The 19,718-nt window shown below is 38.9% G+C and overlaps 1 protein-coding gene across 8 annotated transcripts in view; it reads left to right on the top strand.

Annotated features, from left to right (window-relative positions):
* PIGN (phosphatidylinositol glycan anchor biosynthesis class N) overlaps nt 1-19,718 on the top strand; it is a 187,621-nt gene that overhangs the window by 33,852 nt on the left and 134,051 nt on the right. For all 8 annotated transcript variants that reach the window (XR_007772540.1, XM_050939909.1, XM_050939910.1 and 5 more), the window contains 4 exons: nt 2,210-2,316; nt 5,487-5,611; nt 11,833-11,963; nt 16,608-16,724. Coding sequence is in view for 7 of the 8 variants with exons in the window: in XM_050939909.1 (XP_050795866.1) it covers nt 2,210-2,316; nt 5,487-5,611; nt 11,833-11,963; nt 16,608-16,724 (480 nt within the window). In the remaining variant the exon portion in view is untranslated. The remainder of the gene's footprint in view (nt 1-2,209; nt 2,317-5,486; nt 5,612-11,832; nt 11,964-16,607; nt 16,725-19,718) is intronic.

Here is a 19,718-nt window from a genome sequence, read left to right as displayed (position 1 = left end):
TAATACAAATTCTTCATCTAGGTAGAAATTAGGGTGAGGAGTGGTAGGAGTGTACCTCTAATCAACCCACACACTGCACATACTTAATTTTGGTTTTCTGGTGCTGGCACTTCTCTGGGACAGGAACTTGTTTCAGATTGAGCCCCAATTTCTTTCCTTTGCTGTATCCCATCACCAGAAGATGGTACAACAATGCATCATCACATAATATCAACAAGGATGGTTGCAACAACCACCAAGGCTGGTGCACTCTGCCTCCTTTTTTGGTATACTTTATCCATTCAGTTCAACTCCATTGACAGTAATAAACAGATTTTAAAAAGTGCCTTGGAGGACTCTACTCACTATTCTGACAGCAACTCAGCAAACTATGTGTTCTGGATTTTTAAATAAACCCCATTGCAAAACAGGGATGACACATGAAGGGCTACAGCTTTCAGGTTCCTGTCCTATAATCCCTTTTTAATGGTATTGAAGTTTGTATGACACTTCAGCTAGGCTTTAGTATAATCCAGGTAAATGCTAGCTCTTGAACTTTGTGTGTTAGTTCACCCTCAAGCCTGGAAATTGCACTATATAATTGAATAACCAACAAATCAGTTGGATTCTATGTTGCTATGAACTGACAGAAGAACATTTCCCCATTGGGAGTTTATGCAGAAATAATAGAAATAGCCTTGTTTAGAGCCCTGTGACTTCAACAGCTCAGCCAGACTGCAGAATTTCTATAAGTTCCACCTGATTTCAGATCTCATCAGGACTTCAAAAATTCAGTATTTTGATGTTTTCTCTTTTCTCTGTTTCACAAGACACCATGGTATAGTCTTTAATGTGTACAAAATGAGATTGTCTTGTCCAGAGACTATATTTTTCCACATCAGTGGACACGGTGTTGCATGTTTGAGAATTTTCAGAAAAATGCATTCATTTTTAGTGAGGCCTGCCTTTTTTTATGCATCAGACTTAATTTTTAAAGATAAAGACTTTGAAGATTGTGCAGGTCCCAATCCATTCCCAAATTATCATTGCATATTACAGTAGTGGGATTGCCCTACTAATTAGAAGTAACTAATCTGCATCCTTCCTTGAGCTTTCTTTACCCATTTTTTTTTCTGTTTATGTGTTATAATTTCTTTTATTAAAGTCTCAATGATATAGCACTATCTCACTTGGTCTCACGTTAGGTTTAATATCTGGATGTTAGAAGTCTTTGTGTATCAAAGCTAGAGGTAAAGATGTTTTATATTTGATTTTTGCACCTTTAATCACCAATTCCAGAATAGTGATCTGCACTTTGACCTCTTGACCAGCATCGTGCAACATCTGAGGTAAAATGGTATTTTAGTGGCCTTTGGATATATTTTCTCTTAATCTTTTCTTAATTTCCGGTTATTAATCTGTGTCAGAGTGATAGAAGCAGTACAGTAGAATCTCTTTGAGCTGAAAATCTAAATTCAAATACGACGCCAAACATTTATTACTTATGCGAAAAAGTTGTCTTCTTAGGGGCTGTCTAGATAAGGGTGCTGAGGAATGTTAATCCAAATTAACTAAAGGTGTGAATTAGAAGTGGATTAATTAAACTGTATTAAACCCCTGTGTGTACACTCTCTCATTCAGAAGTAAAATGTCCTTAATTCTGTTTAGTTCAATTTACTTGCAAAGTGAATTAGTCTCCTGGAGTTGGGAATCATATCCCCATCTCCATGTATAGGCATACTGTTTAATGCATGGCAGGCTAGTGTGGGGTAGATTTATACTTCAGCTTGCCGTGAAGTAAGTGTTCATGTAGACAAGCCTTTTTCCAAACTCTTGTTTTTCTAATAAATTCTATATTGCCCATTTCATTTTGATAAAATTGGATTGTATTTCACTCGATTTTTTTCTTTTCCAAACATTATTTCCTCCCAGGAACTGAAGGAACTCCAGGCATAAGGACATCTCTGATGTTGGTACTATCGATACAGTGGCTGATAAAAGAATAGCTATACAACTCAAGAAACAATAGAACATAAAATGAGGAGCAAATTAAAATTATTCAGGAGGCATTTTCTTCTTTCTAATCTCTTTTCTTGTCTTTATATAGGTTTATCGATATTTTTTCCCTTGCGTCCTGTATTTTAACATGCAATCTATATTTTTTTTATTAAGAAAAAAAAGTTTAATATTCTTGCTTCCACCCAATATTGCATCTGTATTGTTTTTGCAGGTGCTAGTGGAGATCACGTTTATACATACTGTTACACTGCAGAAAAGGAAGACTTTGGAGCACAAGATGCAACTAAACTAGACACTTGGGTTTTTGACCATGTTAAGGTGAATAAATATTTCTCTGTTTTATATCACTTATGCATTATAGACACAGGTTGCAACTGGGCAATAGAAGAAAATACCCTTGTCAGTGTATGACTGCTCCTTGCAGTAAACTTTCTAGTGCTTTTTCTAAAGCCAGTTTTTAAAAACTGTGTTTCCTACTGCATATCTACAGAATATCTTTTGCAATGACATGACACAGAACCTTAAACTACTAAAAATGCAGGAGTGATTCCCGTTGATCATTCAAATATTCAACACATTTTACAAGATAACGAGTTATCTGCCTATTTCACGATGGGTGGATTAATTTATTTCCATTGTTCACATCACTTTCCTGAATACTTGACAGATGGGTATTTCAATGTAAATTCATTGATTGTTGGTTAAGGTTGTATTAATCACTTAATGCCTTTTCCATTCTCCTTAATTAGAAGAATTTTTACTTTTTTTCTGATCACCAGTTGATTTAATTTTTAAAAAAAGAAAAGCATATTACAAATCTACAGTATTCTGGCTCTCAGACGAAACCATTGATAGGAAAAATAGATGAATTAATTATCAAAGTTTCAATTAAAAATTCATTAATTCAGAAAAATTTGAGAAACTTTAATAGAGCTATGGTGCTTGAAATTATACATTCTACGTTAAACAGGCATATATACCCTTTCAACGAAATCCCCATAGTTATGACTTATGAGAAGTTCTGTTACTAATCCATTCGATAACATTATATATTTTGTTAATATGTGTAACTAATGTATTAATAAATAATTCAGAAGGCGAACCTGAATTAAAAATTGTAACCCAGTTTTTTGCAAAACTGTGAAACGTTAACTGTTGCCTATCTTTGTTGTAACACACTTATATGTAACCCTGCATTGATTTCGGACTGTGCAATGTCATGTATTGTACACACAAAGCTAGATGGAATGTGCACCCCAGAACTTGTAAAATAACCCTTTCTTCCTGTTCCTGTTACACTTCGTTAGTACTACACTCAACACACTTTCCCTTCTCTTACATATGAATGCATGTGAAACTTTAAATCTGGAAAATTAACACTTCTTCAAAACTGCATGGCTCCTCTTCTCTACCCTGTTCCATATTATTAGATTGATTGAATGTCAATGTTGTGACTGCCAAGTTGCAGAAAGGAGTGTCCAGAAAATTGTTGGTAACTGTTTTTCATTATAAATCAGTATTTGCTGGTATGTCATCCCCACCCCCACCCCCAAATCAGACTTTCTCTGAAATTTTTGAAATTTCATGGGAATTTAGCTAACGAAAGAGAAAACCACAGGTCTGTATTTCCTTCTTTTCAGATGGTATTCTGGCTAATTAGACCTTGAAAGGATTTGCCTTGAAATATGATCCACTTTTTAAAGAAGTTTTTAATTTCAGGAATTTGAAACTTAAACTTGCCTTTTACTTGATATATTTTTTTTAAGTCGTAAAAGCAGCTTTTCTCTTTCTTACGTTCAAATATAGCACTGGTAGTGCAGCTGTGGTCTGGAAGTCCTTGCAAGAGTTCTGATCCTGCAATCAAATATGTGCAGGTGGACCCCTGCAAGAATTTGTTTGTAGAAAGCAGGCAAACGAAGCATTCCATCAGTTACAGTGTCCCTATTCAATATATATTATTGTTTGTTTCATGTTTTAAATACCCAATGACTTCAATTATAGTTTTCTTGAATAAGGACTTAGGAGCAGACTATATAATAATGCCACTTATATGCAGATTTAAGTGAGTGGATGTAATATTTTGGGGACCATCCAGACCAGTAATGGGTTCTGTCTCTGCTTGCCCTGTAATCTTGGGTGTATTTATGCTATGCAGCTTTTGTTCAGAGCCCTCACACCAGTAGCTGCCTGCCTACAAGCACAAGGTCTCTCTTTGGCTTCCACCAGCCTTATTTATGGCTGCCTTTCATTTCAAACCTCTGCCAATTCCAGCGGGGAGCCGGGAGCCTTGGTGCAGCTGGACTGCCTGTTGGGGGAGCCCATGCAGCAACCCAGTGGGGAGCTGGGAGCCTCGAGGGAACTAGGCAGGCACAACCTGCCTCACAGTGGGAGCTGAGAGCCCATGGGGCAGCCCAATGGGAGATACTGGAAGCGGTGGCCAGTAAGTCCCTAGGCTTGCGCCACTTCCAGCAACTTTCATTGGCCTGGAGCAGTGATCCATTGCCAGTGGGAGCCGCAATCGGCTGGACCTGCAGACGGGGCAGGTAAACAAACCGGCCTGGCCCGCTAGGGGCTTTCCCTACACAAGCGGTGACCTCTGTTTGAGAAACCCTCTTCTTCTTAGACAAAAACCCTTAGAAAGTCTACCCAGCTTCTTGTTTCATTTGACACTATTTCCCTGGGCAGTGCAGTCTCACTAAGAGGATCACGTTAAAATGGCTGTCTGATTGCATTTCACATTTCTGTAATCTGGCTGGGGTAAAACCAGATGGCCATGCCAAATCTCATTTGTTCTGAGACAGAATGAATTCCAGTTCATGCCTCAGGGAAGTCTCTGTTCAGACATATGCAAGGCAGATGCATGTTCCACACTCCATACATTTACAAAACACTGCTGCTTTGATTTGGTCTCTGGAGATGAACCTGTTTCCAAAGTAGGAGAACCCAAATCATCCCACGCCCTAGAATTTTTCTTGTGTTTGGGTTGTTCCTTGTTTGAGTTTGCATTTAGAATGCAAAAATAATGGTCATCTGACAGCTAATACGAACACTTACTTTAATAATAATGGTCATTTAGGAAGAGTCATTTCTCACGGTTATTTGGGATGCCTGTGTTTCCCACTTCATATCAAGAAATAAGTGGAAGGTTACAAAGCAGCAGTTAAGCTCAGGTATAGTGTGTGACCACCAATGCAAAAGAAAGAAGGAAAGGATAGTTCACAATCCTACCTGCTATCACTGCTCATAGGGACCGTAAAAGCTTAAGAACTGGGAGATTTCTGCTGGTCTTGCTCTTGGTGAGCCCCAGCAGTGAAAATTTTACTGGAATAGTATCTTCAGATAAGCAGAATTACACAGTAATTAATTTGCTGTTTCATAGTTTTGCACAAACTGATACAAATGTTAAATAAAATCTGCATTTTAATAGGCTGTGTCTCCTTTTTTTCTATGATTCTCAGAATAATCTTTTGATGGTTTCTTCCTTATAGAACTTCTTCCAAGCTGCCAGAAGTAATCAAACATTGTTCTCTAAAGTAAATGAAGAAAAAGTAGTTCTATTCCTGCATTTGCTAGGGATAGACACAAATGGACATGCTCATCGGCCAAACTCCAGGTAATTTGACATGCTAAATATAACTTTCTTGTTAGCATTTAACACACAACATTTTTTTGTCCTAAATCAACTTTTTCTCTTCAAGAATATTTACCAATCCACATAAAGGGCTTGGAGTTTTGATGAGATTGTACAAGGGGCATTAAGTTTTAAGTTGCCTTGAAAAATTAAACTCTTAAGTTTTCATTAATTTGCATATAGCTACTGTAACATATACAGATATATTAGCATAATTCACTGTTCTCAGGCTGTCAAGGACTGAGAGTCACCTTGTTCCTCCCTGCCTCCAGCAAGAGGGAGATTTGCTGGCTACCTGACACCTCCTGTCTGTTAGCACCTAAACAATCTTCTCTGGGCTATGCTAGCCCTGTCTTTGCCTTGCAGATTAACAATAGCTGCACCCTAGTCCCTAGCCCCTTTGAAGCATTTCTCTGTAGTATTCAGCCTCTTATGCACTTGAACCCTCTCAGAAATACTAGGTTGGCTATCCCCAAGGGAACAGTACACAACTGCTGTGGATGATTCAACTCCAAATCAGGTACTATTTAACATCAAAGCACTGAAATAGATTTCTTGTGAAAACAGTAAGAAGTTTATCATCAAAGGTTAAGATTCAAGAGATAGAGAGTAATGATAATGGAAACAGAAATGTTACATGGAAAACAAAATCTTAACACACTCTCTAGAGATTAAATTAAGAAGCTAATCTTCTGTCTAAGGAAGTCTGTCTCACCCAAGTGTCTTTTACAGTGCTTCGAACCAGGACAAGTTGGGATCCTGTTTTCATTAATGTAATCACAAAGTCTTGATTACTTCCTGTAGTGCAGGATAAAGGGATGCCTTTTTGCTTTCCATTTATATTCCCCAAAGTCATTGTCTGCCTCAGAGACAAGGCAACCCCAGGTGGTTCATTCTCTGATGTGCTCCTTTCCTGTTGACTCCATATGTAAATAAGGCTTTTATTGTGTTGGTTTACAATGCTTAATTTACATTTGACAGGGAGATACACATCTTATCTCCTGTCTGAAAGAACCCTGTTTTTCTCTTTGGTTGGTGACAAACTTCAAAACGTATATTTTCAGTAGATATGCAGCTCCTTAAATATCAGCTGTAGGTACATCTTACAACAATATTCATAACCAGTTTGACACTGGCCTTCATTTAAGACCTCACGTGATATCTTCATGGATAAATACCGTGAAAGTGGTATGCTAGTTGTAGTGAGTTTGTCTGGCTTGTTAGGAATTGCTGTTATAGAGTTGCCTAGTTGGCATTATGGGGTTTTTAGGGTCGCACCATACATCTCTTAATTCTAATTATCAAGGACAGTAGCAAACTTATTAATTGTACACCTAATCAAAAGAATACTTGGCAGATTATTTGTTTTTCCTTTTGCCCAAAATGAAGTTCAGAGTTCATCTTAATGCCACACTAAACAGGAAATCCAGAAATAACAAGGCTGATATTGCAGCCTCATTGTAGGTGAATTGCAGAGTTTTTTGGATTGACAGTTGAAAAAATAAAAAGTTTTAAGGCCGTACATCATTACAAAAACATTTTGAAACAAAGTTTATGATAATCCCTTTGATTTTCCTCTTGAGTTCTGTTTTTCCCTTTTCCACCTGAGACAGTGCAAGGAATTGGGCTAACCTTTGAAGCAGGCAAACCACATGACTGTGAGCCCTCTAAATCTAAGTGTTAGTGCTCCTCTCTATCTTTATTTTAAAAGGGTATACTTTCTAGCCTTTTAGAAAAATGTGAATTGATTGGTTGGTGATAAGCTAGTCATTGTGGCTTCCCCCCCTTAAAAATTACTGATTTATGGCTCACCATCAGACACACAAGGGTGTTTGGGGCCCACAGAATCCATGGCTCACCAAAATCTCAAGACAAGCACTACATCATGAAATCAATTATTGATATGTATAGTAATTTAAAAAAGAATTTTAAAATTTTCACTTTTAAGTCTACAATTGCTGTGTTAATACATTGGGCTCTTTTAAAACTTTTATTCTTTAAAGGTTTGCAGTTCACCTTTAAATTATTGTGACATGGAGACCACCTGCCAAATGTTTTCCTGTTCTTTGCAAACAACTATTATTTCACTGGTCTACAATTTTTGAGAAGTCGTCTGCTTCAGAGATAAAATGTGCTATTTATTATGTATTTTGATGCGCTGAATTAAAAAATGACAATTAAAACAACTGATTGGCTACTGTTTCTAAGATATGTAAGTTTTTACATTTTATGTCTATGTATATTGTGTAGATAGTAGAGTTTTAATCATAAATTGTAAACCTAGGTCTTTTCATGTGTTTATGGTTGCTTTACATGATAATATTTCACCTGTCCTGTTTATGAAACACTTTAAAAATCAGCAAAAGGGTTATATAAATAAAATGTATTATGAAACAAAAGGCAAAAAACTATTATGTACATAGTTTAGTCCTATTCGGTGTCTACTCGGCGCTTCTTGGCTTGTCTCTTGTATTCATTAAATGGAGCATCTCTTGTCACTGTCCCACAATAGTCTGCAAGCATTGATGGGCTCCATTTGCCCTGATAGCCTGCCAGGAGATTCCACTGCTGTAGTCTGGAGCCCAACAGCTCTGCCTTACTCTTTGGTAGTTCCAAATCCCTGACAAGGTCATTCAGTTCACATTGTGTTATGAGCTGTGGTTCAGAGGAGGAGGATGGGAGAAAATGTGGGTCCTGTGACATTGATGGTTCAGGACCAGAAGTGTCATCCTCTTCCTCTTCCTCGTCTGACTCAAGTGAGAATGATTCTGGTGCATCTGGAACTGGCAGTCCTTCTCCGTGGGATACTGGGCGTATAGCTGATGGAATGTTTGGATAATGCACGGTCCACTTTTTCTTCTTTGACACACCTTTCCCAACTGGAGGCACCATGCAGAAGTAACAATTGCTGGTATGATCTGTTGGCTCTCTCCAAATCATTGGCACTGCAAAAGGCATGGATTTCCTTTTCCTGTTCAACCGCTGGCGAAGATTTGTTGCACAAGTGTTGCAGCATATGTGTGGGGTCCACCTCTTGTCCTGAGCTCCAATTTTGCAGCCAAAAGAAAGGTGATAGGCTTTCTTAACCATAGTGGTTATACTGTGCTTTTGTGATGCAAAAGTCACTTCACCACAAACAGCAGAAGTTATCTGCACTGTTCACACAAGTACGAGGCATCTCTGCTCACTTTGGCTAAACAGAAATGTGTCCCTTTGCAAAATCAAACACTGACAAAGAAGAGAGCACGACACTGTATGATTTCTAGAGCTGATATAGGGCAATTTGTTCAGCAGAGTGATGTAAGCTTCGTTATGATTGCATCATCCATGACTTCTAGGAATAACATGATGCAATTCATATCATGTATGACCCAATACCAGCTTCAGATTGCATCATTCATTGTTTTGCCTCAAAAGCAAGTACTGTCCAAACCCAGTAATAGATTTATTCATAGATCCAGTCAAAGATGTATTTTAGTCATTTCTGGTTTAAATTGAGATCCCTTCCCTTTATAACTCACTTATCCTCCGCCATTCCCAAGTCAAGGGTCGTATATACTGATCCAATAGCATATCTTGAAAACTAGAGCCAATCAACAATTTTAAGCATCATTTTCGTTCTCAGTGACCTAGAATTAGTAAAGTTGGACTAAATTTATTTCAGAAGCATTTTGGCTGTAGAGCAGTGTTATCTCAGAGCGGACAAAGGCACTGCACCAAACACATGTCTTGTAGGGTACTTATCCATAAGGAGTAACATGTAAGGTATCTACAGAAAGCTTTTAATTTATCAAGACTAATAATCATTGTGAGATGTATCTATGGTTATTTGTAACATTACACAGGTATAATCTGGATTGCTGAATAGCTGTTCTCAGCTCTCCAACCTGGGATGCCTTTTCCATTGCTTTACTGGTGAACAGCCACTCTGGGTCAGTTAAAACACAGGCTCCAGCATGAAACTTGCTTCCAGCTGCACAGTATTGAGTGCTGTTAGCTAGCCACTCATGAATTACACTGCAGAAGAACACCAGCAGACTCTCTAGTCCCAGATTTCCCCCCAGAAATGTGCATCTTGTATTGCCCAACATCTTACTGAACAATGCAAGCACATATAAAGTCCATCATATCATCAGTGGAAATTATATGCACGAGCCTTGTTATCCCAAATGGAGCTTCCCATACACTTTAATCAAAACTCACTAGTTACATAAAGCAGTGAAACGAGTTTATTAACTACAGAAAGAAAAGAAAAATTTCGAGTAACGACAAGTAATGAGGTGTAAAGGTCAGGATTGGTTACAAAAGAAATACAAGATAAAATGCAAGCTAAATGCCTAACTTAACAAGCGAAGTGAACTTAAAAGCAAAAGGTTTTCCTCATCATAAGCTTATAGCAGTTTGTACTGGCTGAAAAGCCTTCCAGTCAGCACTCTAGCCTCTCCCCTTCAAGTTCAGTTCTTTGCGAGTCATTGATGTCATGAGCAGAGATGAAGGCGGAGGGTGAGGTCAAGCATTTTTCTCCCCTCTTTATAGTTCAATTTCTTGTGCTAGAAACATCTTTGCTGAGTCATGGTGACAAACAATCTCTTGTGGACATAAGGTTTGAATCGTCCCTGTGATGAAATGTACATTTCTTGTTCATGCCGTCTGTCTGCCAGAGAATGGCTCTTTGATCAGGTGATGGTTCATTAATACCTGGCTGGGGTGCCAGTGTGTCTTTGTCTTTGAAAACTGGTTTGGGCCTGCTTTTCTAACTCTGGAACATGTAACAACAATGTTATACAGTAAAATCTTATAACTTTACGTACAGTGTTGATACACACGTTTTACCAGGACAATAATGTTCAGCAGGTTATGAGTTTTTTCAACTGATCCTTCACAAGGCAACACAGTAATGTTTTTAAGGAATAATGTGACTATACTGAAAGCACACTTTTATAATCTTGGATCTAAAAGTTAGTCACCAGGGGACTCAATGGCTTATTCAAGCAGGAGGGAATTGTTACCTCTCCCTGGTTAGCCGGTAATATATTGCAATGCTCAATTATCTAGCCTTGCTCCATCCCAAGCCTGTCAATAGAAAACTGTCAGAGACCTCTTCAAACATCAAAACCACATGGAGGTTAAAAAAAAAAAAAAGGGAACACTACAACAGACAAAGGATTGCCCTGTCTATGCATAGAGACAAAGGACTGTTTCAGCATAAAACAGAGTGAGGAGAGGCACTCTGTATGCATTCACTGAGGAAACATCTTGTGGCATGGGGGTGTTTTCATGAAAGTTTGGATCCTAGTTCCTGTGAAGCCACCTGGCTCTGCAACAGACTGGACTTGGGGGGCATAACCTACTTTATTAGATAGGAGAGGCAAGTATTAAATGTAGACCCAGGTTTGCATTTTATGCTTTTGTATTGTAACCATTTGTTTCTACCACTTTCTTGTTTATAGTTGATTCTCTATTTTTTCTTAAACAAACCTAATTTTGATTTATTTTAACTGCTCACAAGTGCTGTGTGATTTACGGGAGCGGTGGTTTAAAGTAAAACCAGTAAACTGGGATTCACTGCTCCTTTGGGGGCGAAGGAGCTGAGATTTCTGAGGGTAGCCAGTGTCATGCTGGATATCACAGGAGAACTCTTCAAAGGGATTTGGGGACTGGGGTGCATCTATTATTAACATGCAAGGTGAAGACAGGGCTGGCATAGGCCAGAGGAGAATGCTTGAATGACTAGCAGGCTGGTGGTGGTAGAGAGGTAACACCTAGCCATTGGGCAAGGCTGTCTCTCGCTAGAGGTAGGGGATAACAAACTGACTCTTAGTCCTGGGCAACTGAGAACCTTCACACTTATCCACCTACTTAGTTACTGCAGATTACTAAATTCCAGAGTCTTCTGTCAAAGACTGGTTTGACCTTAGATAGACACGAATGATACAAGAATCCTCCACACATCACTGCAGCAGGTCAATTCATCTCCTTCCCCTCCTCCCTTCCCCCCAAGCCATGGTATCAGATCTAGAGGAAGCGAGAGGCATCTCTAGATTCCCTTTGACATCTTGAGGCCATGTAAATCATGCAGTTGGCCCTAATCAAGAGGCTTGCCTTAATGACAATGGGTAATCTATCATATACAATGTATTCTGCCATCTGTAATTCAGAGGTCACAGTAAATCAAATAATATATTTTTCTTTCTTTGTTATAGGGAATACAAGGACAATATCAGAAAAGTTGATGAAGGCATAAACGACATTGTCTCAATGCTTGAGGATTTTTATGGAAATGATGGAAAAACTGCCTTTATCTTAACTTCTGACCATGGAATGACAGATTGGGGTGACACTTTTTTAAATCTCTAAAATTACTTAGCAGTTGAGATTATTGGCTAGTTTCTGATTATTTAGAATATGAGCAGATTTGAGGGCTTCACTCACCATGAAAGCTCTGCTGCCTCCACTGTGCCAGGTGCTTAATTTTGTATAGGGCCAAATGACTCACTGCAACTTTGGCTGAGGAGGAGAAGATTCTGGAGTGATGGAGTTCAGGACTGATGAAGAGGGAGAGTTTATTGTAGTGGAATTTCCTTTTAAATGAGTCTCCGACCTTTCTGTGAAAGTCAGAAACTGTCCTGTCAACTAAAGTGAACAAACCTAGCCTTAATTTCCAGTTGCATACAAAAAGCTATGTTAACGCATATGTCCTTTGATCACTTCACATTTTCTACTTAAAATATTTGTGTGGTACAAGTCCTATTAATACATGTTATCATCAGTTACACCAAAGGGCACGTTCATCTTGTGTGTGAAAAAGCTTGGCTATATGCTCTCTTAAAGATTGATAAAATATGACTCCCTCCTCCCCGCCAACAACATTAATTACCATAAAATAATCATGTCAGCTACCAAAAAGGAGGTACATTTTACCAGTCTGAGGTCTTGGCAGCAGTTGTGGTATAGTGTAGGAATATGAGATTCAGAGAAACTTTAGTCTTTCTTTTTGGTGGACCTGGGTCAAATGTACCACTATGGTGACAGTCAGACTTCCAGGGGAAAGAAATTGCAACTTTCCAGTAAAGAATCTATCTTCCAAAAAGCATCTGTATCATCTAATAGCCTTCTGAGGAGGACCGTAAACTAAAAAGGGTAAAGAGAGAGTGTGCTCTCCTCTAAGGTTTTCTCTTGTTGTGAGTAGCCCATTCAAGCAAAGAATCATCTGGTTTCAGAAATGTAATCAAATTGAGTACTATGTTGTATTTTTGTTGCCAAATATCACAAGTGAGGTTTGTGTATCAAGCTGGCACGATGTGGCAAATATCTTTTCTTCATACAAAAGAAAAACTGCAATTGGAATCAATCTCTTGGTTTTATATGTTACTACTTAGTTGTGTTTGGGGATGCAGAATGTGGATTTACTTGAGCGTTCACTGGGCCAGTCCTGTGTGTGTCCAATTGGAAGTATGGCAGAAAAATGATTACCATTAGTATTCTGTAATTCTGAAGTAAGGTTAATTCTCTCAAAGGAAGATTCTGTTCTAGTGGGTCTTAAGCCATGGAGACTTTCCTGCCCAGCATCTGTGGAAGCTATTTGTTTTGAAAAGCAGTATATTTATAATTATTAGCATGAGGTATTTTGAATCATTGATGCTTCAGGTACAGTTCAGGAGTAAAATACAGCATTTGATTATTGCCTTTTGCATAAAACTGCAAACTGTTCAGAGATGGAATAACAGGATTTGTTTACTACTAATAATCCATCAGATATTATAAGAGTTTATTTATACTTATCTTTTAAAGCAATCAGTCCAATTATCATTTGCTCATATGCAAAACAAAGGTCTTTTTGAATATTACATTTTATTGTTGAGCTAGCTGACGTCTATATTGGAACATTTGAATTTTAGAATAAATTTTTTCCTTTTTGTTCTTACAGGCAGCATTCACCACAATAAAAAGACTTTGGGTGTCACTATCATCTTCCTAAGCCTGACTTAGCTTTTCTGTTAATGCATATTTTTGATTTTTGTTTCATTAGCTGAAAATTAACTAGCTTTGTGGAAAGTGCATCTGGAATCCTGGAAAAATATTTAGGGATTCTGCAGGAAGCTGTCTTTAACTCTCTTTAGTTTGGAGGTTATTGATCACGACGCAAGACCTTTGAAAGTAGAAGGAAAGGAAGAAACTTGAAATGAGTCAACAATGTGGCGCCGTTGCAAAAAAAGGCTAATATCTTTCTGGGGTGTATTAAAAGAAGTGTTGTATATACAACATGGGAGGTAATTGTTTTGCTGCACTCAGCAGTGTTGTGTCCAACTTTGGGTGCCACACTTTAAGAAGGATGTGGCCAAACTCGAGGGAGCCCAGAGGAGAGCTACAAAAATGATAAAAATTTGAGAACCTGACCTGTGAGGAAAGGTTAATTAGGCATAATTAGCTTTGATAAAAGAAGACTTGGGGTGGAGGGGTTAGGGTTAGGGGGAGAACCTGATAAGTCTTCTGATATGTTAAAGTCTGTTTATAAAAAGAATGGTGATTAATTGTTCTCTGTATCCAGTGAAGGTAGGACCAGAAGTAATCAGCTTAATTTGGAGCAAAGGAGATTTAGGTCAGATAATACAAGAAAACTCCAGATAGTGAAATACTGGAATAGGTTGCCAAGGGAGGTTATGGAATCCTCATAGAGGTTTTTAAGAACAGATTGGACAAATACATGTTGAGGTTGATCTAGATATATTTGGTCCTGCCTCAGCACTAGAGGAGCTCTTGAAGTCCCTTCCACCCTTACTTTTTTATTATTCTATAAAATAGGGGTATCCTTTGCATTTTTGAGAGATTTCTCCTGTCCCTCTTTATAAAAAAGCCTGATCCTATACCTTAAAGTGAGTTGGAGCTTTACAATTGACTTGAGTAATTCCAGGATTTTCAAGCCTGAAAAAAGCACATCTGGACCATAGCCAGGAGTCTAAAAGCTTTAGATCAGTGCTTTTATTAGAGCTGTAATACTAACAGTTCTGCTTTTATCTATTTTGAGTCCATTCAAAATGTGTTCGGCACCTGACAAAAACAAGTAGAGACAGTTCTTGCCACAAGGAGCTTATGATCTAATTTTGACATGACACAAGGAATGATGGTCAGAGATACACAAGGAATGATGGTCAGAGGCAAAGAGTTGGTGCGAGGAAAGATATAATGAGAATGAGGCAGTGGGTTTTAAAAAAAATGCACCCTAAAATTTGCTTTTCTCTTGTGATGGATCCACTGCACTGGAGAGAGGTCTTACCTCATGCCTGATGAATGGAGGCAGAGCTCCATTTTTGAAACTGAAAATTCCCCATCTGGTCCTTTCCCAGGCTCTGTACTCTATGGAGAAGAGCAAATGTTGCCTTTTCTGCTTTCTGTGCAAGGAATTTTTCAAGGAATTCTTTCCCCTGAAAAATATTTTTCTTTCCCCCCCCCACTGGAAATGTTTTATATGGGAGGGAGAAAATCTTGGACATCCTTTAATGTGTGGGTCTGGGGACTTCCAAGTCCTAGTGGTACATCCCAAGGCCTTATAGTAGTTGTAGAAACTGAACAGCTGCTGCAGCAACTTCAAAAGGCTCCTGCTTATGAACTCAGAAAGAAAAGAAAAGAAATCTTGCATTGGAAGGGAATGCAGTGGTTGGAGCAGATTTTCCTAGCATCAAAAGCTTCCCAGAATGGTTACCACTCCAGTGAGATGTTAGGTCATCTATTTCCATAGCCAGCTGCTTAGCAGCCTTCTGCTTTGCTGAACAATGGATTTGGGATACACCAAGGGATTCAGAAGGGTATTCTTAGCACCTGACAACAACCTGACTTCTCTGCTTGATAATCATGCTTCCATTATGAGCCAGTCCTCTCACTCTGCTAGAAAACAGTTTGCTAGTTTGTGGTCTATTGGGGACAGCAGCAGAGAGAGGAGTTTTAGAACCTCTGCCCGTCTGCTCTCTGCCAAGACCTGCACTATGAGAAAAAAAATCTAAACAAGTTCAGGTTGGGGAGAAGATTTCCCTTAGTGAGCCCATGCAAATAAACAGCATCTGTTTTTCCCTGCTCCTGCACTTTTGTCCCGCTTGTTCAGAGTTAGTTTCCTTTGTACCCAAGCTGCTCTCCTTCTTGGATTAACAAGAATCTCTGTAGGGGCTTAAATTCACAGATCCTTCCCAGATCTGCAGATTTTTTAGCAGTTGTTTCACACGCAACCTAAACTTTATCTCTGAAGCATATATATTAAGATTTCATCTTTAATTACATACTGGTAATTAAATTTAATATTCTTTCAAACCCTTATCATTACACACATGCACGCACACACACACACAGCCCTTGCAGAATGTGTTTTGTAAGATATACTGGCAACAGGACAGGGCACCTGTGATTCCCGAGCTTGTTCAGTGAGCACCTTTCACCACTGGAAAAGGGCAGTGGAGGCTGCAGATACTTTGTGCCTTTGCATATCAAGTCACTTAGGTATCTAAGATCCCAAACTTGCCCAAATTTATAGACATGTTTAACTTTACACACCTGAGTAATCCCTTTGGTTTCAATGGCACATGCAAGTTAGGCCCATGTATATGTTTTTGAAGGTTTGACGTCTAAGTGCTTAAGTTTGGGCATTCAAATTTGAATTTTTTTTACTCGAATTTCCTTGTTCCTTGGTTTCCACATATTTTAAAATGAAGAAAAGTATCTATTTCAGAGGATGTGGTGAAACTGAAGTTAGCCAATGTTTGTAAATTGCTTTGTGATTCTCAAATAGATGTCACTACATGGTGCAAATTTTAAAAGAAAGGTTTCTAAAATGTCTCGTCATTGCAGTAAAATAACCTGTGATTCTAGTGTAGCCTGCCTGAAGAATATAGCCAGGATTTTTTTTCTAGGCAGAAATTTAAACTTGGCTCTGTGAGAGCACTATTTGCCTTGCTTATCAAGTCATTGTGCTTTTGGTTTGTCATATCTATAGGCTCTCATGGGACTGGTCATCCTTCAGAGACTTTAACACCATTAATTGCTTGGGGAGCTGGAGTGAATTATCCACAGAAAGTCACATCCCAGTTCTTCGAAGATGATTTTTTAAAAGGTATGTAAACAAACCACCAAATTACATTAAAAGAAATTACTTTTTGTTTTGTTGCACTAATTTTCTATGGAAAGGGCAATATTTGAACCTCACATCCATCGGATTTAAACTGCATTGAAATTATGGATCAGTAAGGTTTGTAAGCAAGAAAACAAAGGCAGAATTTGCCCCAGAGACCTTGTGTTCTACATTACAAGAAAAAGGGGTAATTGGGGAAGTATGTCGTGATGGTTGTGGAAGGCTTGTCTCATGAGCAGAATCACACTTGCAGAGTTTCCTTCCAATCATCGTATCAGGGGCTTCTGAACAGTGCAAGAAGGATGTTCATGTCCCAAAAACTTTGGCTGGCCCAGCTGAAGCATGGTTCTGAGAATGCCTCTGAAGTTAATTTATCTTCACAGAAGCTAAATACTTCTACATTGATTCCAGACTTTCTTGTAGCCCCACCATAGCATAGCAGTAGTCATGCTGCCATGGTCTAGTTTCTTGCCGATGGCCTGAGTATACTCCCCCCCCCCCCCCCCCCGCCGAGGGTTTGTTAAAAGGATGGAGTGGCCTGCATAAAATACTGATTGGGTAATCCTGCAGGTTTCCAGGTGAACAGAATACAGTGGAGAGCATGGCTATATTTCTGGCTTTAGCCCTTCCTGACAACAGCCCACGGTTTCCAAATCTCCTGAGCCCCAAATGCATGTCTCTTGCACAGAGAGACTTCCTTATTCTCTGTTGAAATGAATGTGCCATGGAAACACTGCTTTCCTGCCACACTCTTCTGCAAATTTGGGGTCTCTTCAATTTCATTTTCCTTTGTGTGGCTGTAGTGGAACTGAAGGTAGTTGTGCTTTTGGAGTAGAAGAAAGCACTGCCATGACCCTTCCTTATGTTTTCTTTTTTCCCTTTAAATTTTTTTTTATTTCAGAAAAATTATGCAATCCTTGCAAAGTGCTAATATATGAAGTGTGGAAGAGTTCTAAATACATGGTATATTAATATACTGGGTTATTGAAACTTCATTATGGTTCTGTGTTGCCATGTATGTTTTGAGATAGTACATCATTCACTTGGCTTGCTTTTCTTTTTCCCTTGTGCTCCATTTTTGTATCTGTTTCATTTCTCAAGACCTCCTAAGGGTCTAAGACTGCTCAGGATCAGTGGGGTAATAACTGTCTAGGTCGCTATATTCTTTGTCAGGCTACATTAGAGAGGGGAGTAAACAGGCAAAAATGAGCAGTCCTGAAGTTTTCATTCTGCGTGTGCTTGAGAAGAGTAATGGTGGCAGAGACTAAATAAATTTGACTACTGTGGTTATAGATGGTGCTAATATTACACTTTTTAGAATCAAGTATTTGTACAAAATTATTGCATCTCCAATAGATTTGAAAATAAGCCACGAAATAATATATTGACAGTAAGCAAAAATGGTTGACTTTGAGGCCTAGGTTGTACAGCTGGAAACATCAAGTAGTTTTCAGTATAGTTACAGCTATGTTGGTCCCAGGATAAGAGATAAACAAGGTAGGTGAGATAATCTTTTTTTCTTCGAGAGGATGCTCCATTCTAGGTGCCTCAGATCAGATACATTAGCTAGCAGTATCCATTTATAGACTCATAGACTCTAGGACTGGAAGGGACCTCGAGAGGTCATCGAGTCCAGTCCCCTGCCCTCATGGCAGGACCAAATACTGTCTAAACCATCCCTGATAGACATTTATCTAACCTACTCTTAAATATCTCCAGAGATGGAGATTCCACAACTTCCCTAGGCAATCTATTCCAGTGTTTAACTACCCTGACAGTTAGGAACTTTTTCCTAATGTCCAACCTAAATCTCCCTTGCTGCAGTTTAAGCCCATTGCTTCTTGTTCTATCATTGGAGGCTAAGGTGAACAAGTTTTCTCCCTCCTCCTGATGACACCCTTTTAGATACCTGAAAACTGCTATCATGTCCCCTCTCAGTCTTCTCTTTTCCAAACTAAACAAACCCAATTCCTTCAGCCTTCCTTCATAGGTCATGTTCTCAAGACCTTTAATCATTCTTGTTGCTCTTCTCTGGACCCTCTCCAATTTCTCCACATCTTTCTTGAAATGCGGTGCCCAGAACTGGACACAATACTCCAGTTGAGGCCTAACCAGCGCAGAGTAAAGCGGAAGAATGACTTCTCGTGTCTTGTTTACAACACACCTGTTAATGCATCCCAGAATCACGTTTGCCTTTTTTGCAACAGTATCACACTGTTGACTCATATTAAGCTTGTGGTCCACTATGACCCCTAGATCTCTTTCTGCCATACTCCTTCCTAGACAGTCTCTTCCCATTCTGTATGTGTGAAACTGATTGTTCCTTCCTAAGTGGAGCACTTTGCATTTATCTTTATTGAACTTCATCCTGTTTACCTCAGACCATTTCTCCAACTTGTCCAGATCATTTTGAATTTTGACCCTGTCCTCCAAAGCAGTTGCAATCCCTCCCAGTTTGGTATCGTCCGCAAACTTTATAAGCGTACTTTCTATGCCAACATCTAAATCGTTGATGAAGATATTGAACAGAACCGGTCCCAAAACAGAACCCTGCGGAACCCCACTTGTTATACCTTTCCAGCAGGATTGGGAGCCATTAACAACTACTCTCTGAGTACGGTTATCCAGCCAGTTATGCACCCACCTTATAGTAGCCCCATCTAAATTGTACTTTCCTAGCTTATCTATAAGAATATCATGTGAGACTGTATCAAATGCCTTACTGAAGTCTAGATATATCACATCCACCGCTTCTCCCTTATCCACAAGGCTCGTTATCCTATCAAAGAATGTTATCAGATTGGTTTGACACGATTTGTTCTTTACAAATCCATGCTGGCTATTCCCTATCACCTTACCACCTTTCAAGTGTTTGCAGATGATTTCTTTGATTACCTGCTCCATTATCTTCCCTGGCACAGAAGTTAAACTAACTGATCTGTAGTTTCCTGGGTTGTTTTTATTTCCCTTTTTATA

Source organism: Gopherus flavomarginatus, chromosome 2 (assembly GCF_025201925.1).
Source record: "Gopherus flavomarginatus isolate rGopFla2 chromosome 2, rGopFla2.mat.asm, whole genome shotgun sequence".
Lineage (NCBI taxonomy): Eukaryota > Metazoa > Chordata > Testudines > Testudinidae > Gopherus > Gopherus flavomarginatus.
Note: the sequence above shows the minus strand (reverse complement) of the source record. Positions and strands in the feature narration are given on the sequence as shown.